The 2,610-nt window shown below is 60.8% G+C and overlaps 1 protein-coding gene across 1 annotated transcript in view; it reads left to right on the forward strand.

The window, feature by feature from the left end:
* Nucleotides 1-332: 332 nt before the first annotated feature.
* EMH_0028300 (uncharacterized protein) overlaps nt 333-2,610 on the forward strand; it is a gene marked incomplete at both ends in the record, with an annotated part of 9,024 nt that continues 6,746 nt past the window's right edge. Inside the window, 3 exon segments of the mRNA XM_013494137.1 lie at nt 333-780; nt 1,248-1,670; nt 2,045-2,274. Of these exon segments, the coding sequence (XP_013349591.1) occupies nt 333-780; nt 1,248-1,670; nt 2,045-2,274 (1,101 nt within the window).

Below are 2,610 nucleotides of genomic sequence, written 5' to 3' on the forward strand. Positions count from 1 at the left end.
TTTAATTTATAATTAAAAAACAAAACACAAATTCTTTCAGAGCCAGAGCTGTAGTACAACCAGCAGCAGCAGCCGCAGCAGCCCGCGCAGAACCACAAGGGTTAACAGCTCTGCAGCAGCAGCAGCTGCAGCAGCAGCAGCAAAAACAACTTATGAATGCCTGCTGCTGCCTTTCTCTTTTATATTAAGTGCAGCAGCAGCACGGAACAGCTGCGCGAGCTCAGCAGCAGCAGGCCCACCGCAGCAGCAGCAGCAGCAACAGCAGCAGCAGCAGCAGCCGGTGGAGAGTTGCTTCGACAGCGCAGCAGCATGTGCAGCAACGCCCGCAGCAAATGGCAAGCGGCTGGAGCCCCGACTTCCTGCAGGCCTCCGCCGCCTGCCTGTGGCAGCAGCCGCTGCTGCAGCAGCAGCGGGGGCTGCAGCAGCAGCAGCAGCAGCAGCAGGCTGTGCTGCAGCAAGGGGAGCAACAGCAGCAACACCAGCAGCCATGGGGAGAAGCAGCGGAGCAGCAGCAGCTGCCCTTCCTGGCGCAGCAGCAGCAGCAGCAACTCGACGGCACTGCAGCAGCTGTAGGTGCAGCACAGCTGCAGCACCGGGGCGGGCAGCAGCAGCAGTCCCGTCAGCAGCAGCAACAGCAGCAGCAGCAGTTGCTGCTGCTGCAGCAGCAGCAGGAAGAGCACAGAAGACAGCTGCAGCGGCAGCTCATGCAGCAGCTGCAGCCCCCCGAGGGCCTCCACTGCGGCCCCGCTGGCCGTCTGGCTCTGAAGCAGTTCTTTGAGCGTAAGATATCTGCTGCTGCTGCTGCTGCTGCTGTTGCTGTTGCTGCTGCTGTTGCTGCTGCTGCTGTTGTTGCTGCTGCTGCTGTTGCGGCTGCTGCTGTTGCTGCTGCTGGTGTTGTCGCTGCTGCTGTTGTTGCTGTTGCCTTTGCTGCTGGTGCTGCTGGTGTTGCTGCTGCTGTTGTTGCTGCTGCTGCTGTTGGGCCTGGTGTTGCAGCGGGAGGATGTTTAGAGGCTGCAGCTGCTGCCGGTGGAGCAGAAGCTCCAGCTGCTGCTGCTGCTGCAGCATTTGCAGTAGCTGCTGTTGCAGGCGCAGCAGCTGCAGCAGCAGCAGCAGCTGTTGTTTTTGCTGCGGTCTTTCGTCGACTCGGTTGCTTCTGTTTATTATGGAGCTGTGCTATGTTGCTGCTGTTGCTGCTGCTGCTGTTGTTGCTGCTGCTGCTGTTGCTGCTGCTGTTGCTGCTGCTGCAGGTGCCTACGTGCTATCGCGGGCGCCGCTCTCTGCCGAGCCTTGTGGGGCCCGAGACCCAAGGGGTTCTGCTGCTATGCAGCAGCAGCAGCAGCAGCAGCAGCAGCAGCAGCACCATGGATATGCGCGGCCTAGTATGTACAGCCGGATCCGTTCGAGTGGCCTGGCAGCAGCAGAAGCAGCAGCAGCAGCAGCAGCAGCAGCAGCAGCAGCAGCAGGTCCGCATGAGAGCAGAGACAGTGGAGGGGACGGCGGTGATGGTGTTGCTGCACCACCACCACCACCACCACCACCACCATCATCAGCAGCAGCAACAGCAGCAACAGCAGCAGCAGCAACAGCAGCAGCAGCAGCAGCAGCAGGGATGAGTTTAGCGCCTGCATCTCCGGCTATAATAGCATGCAGACGCTGGCAGCAAACGCAGGGTCTTGCTGATGCTCGTGCTGCTGCTGTTGTCTCGCTGCTGCAGGCGCTGGGCCTCCCCCGCCACCACAGCTACAGAGAGCTCTTCACATCCTTTCTGCTGCCGCGCGTGCTGCAGCGGGTGCAGCGGCTAGCAGCAGAACTAGCCAAGGCAAGGAAAGCAGCAGCAGCTGGGGGGCGGCAGCAGCAGCAGCAACACAACGCTGCTGCTGCTGCTGCTGCTGCTGNGCTGCTGCTGCTGCTGCTGCTGCTGGGGAGCCTGCTGTTGGCCGTAGACGGCTCTCGGTAGATGCAGGCGGGGGAGCAGCAGCAGCAGCAGGTGGAACTGCAGCAGCAGCTGCTGCTGCAGCTGCTGCTGCTGCTGCTGCTGCTGCAGGGTCTGCTGTGGACTGTGTGTCTGCAGCAGCAGCAGCAGCAGCAGCACGAGCAGCAGCAATAGAAGCCGTGCTGCAGCGAGCAGTAAGAGAACTAACCCCCACCTTCCAGGTCCGCCCCCTGCAGCCGCTGCTGGCCGCGCTGCTGCAGGCGTTGCTGCCGCAGCAACCGGAGCAGCAGCTGATGAAGCTGCTGCTGTCTGGCTCTGCTGCTGCTGCAGATTTCCTTAAGGTATGCCCTGTACAGACACCGCAGCAGCTACTGCAGCAGCAGCAGCAGCAGCAGCAACACACACACCAACAGCTACAACACCTACACCTGCTGCAACAATAACACCAGCAACAGCACCAGCAGAAGCAGCAACAGCAACAGCAACAGCAGCAGCAGCAGCAGCAGCAGCAGCAGGAATACACTGGTCGTGCTTTTAGCTGCAGCAATTTCGTTGGTGTGTAGTCTGATGTCTTTTTCACTACCGCTTCTGCTGCTGCTGCTCTTGCTGCTGCTGCTGCTGCTGCAGTATGTTGCTGGCAGCAGGTGTCTGTACACCCTGCTGCTGTCGATCGTCCG

The sequence above is a fragment of the Eimeria mitis genome, genomic scaffold (assembly GCF_000499745.2).
Source record: "Eimeria mitis Houghton genomic scaffold, Emh_scaff1048, whole genome shotgun sequence".
Lineage (NCBI taxonomy): Eukaryota > Apicomplexa > Conoidasida > Eucoccidiorida > Eimeriidae > Eimeria > Eimeria mitis.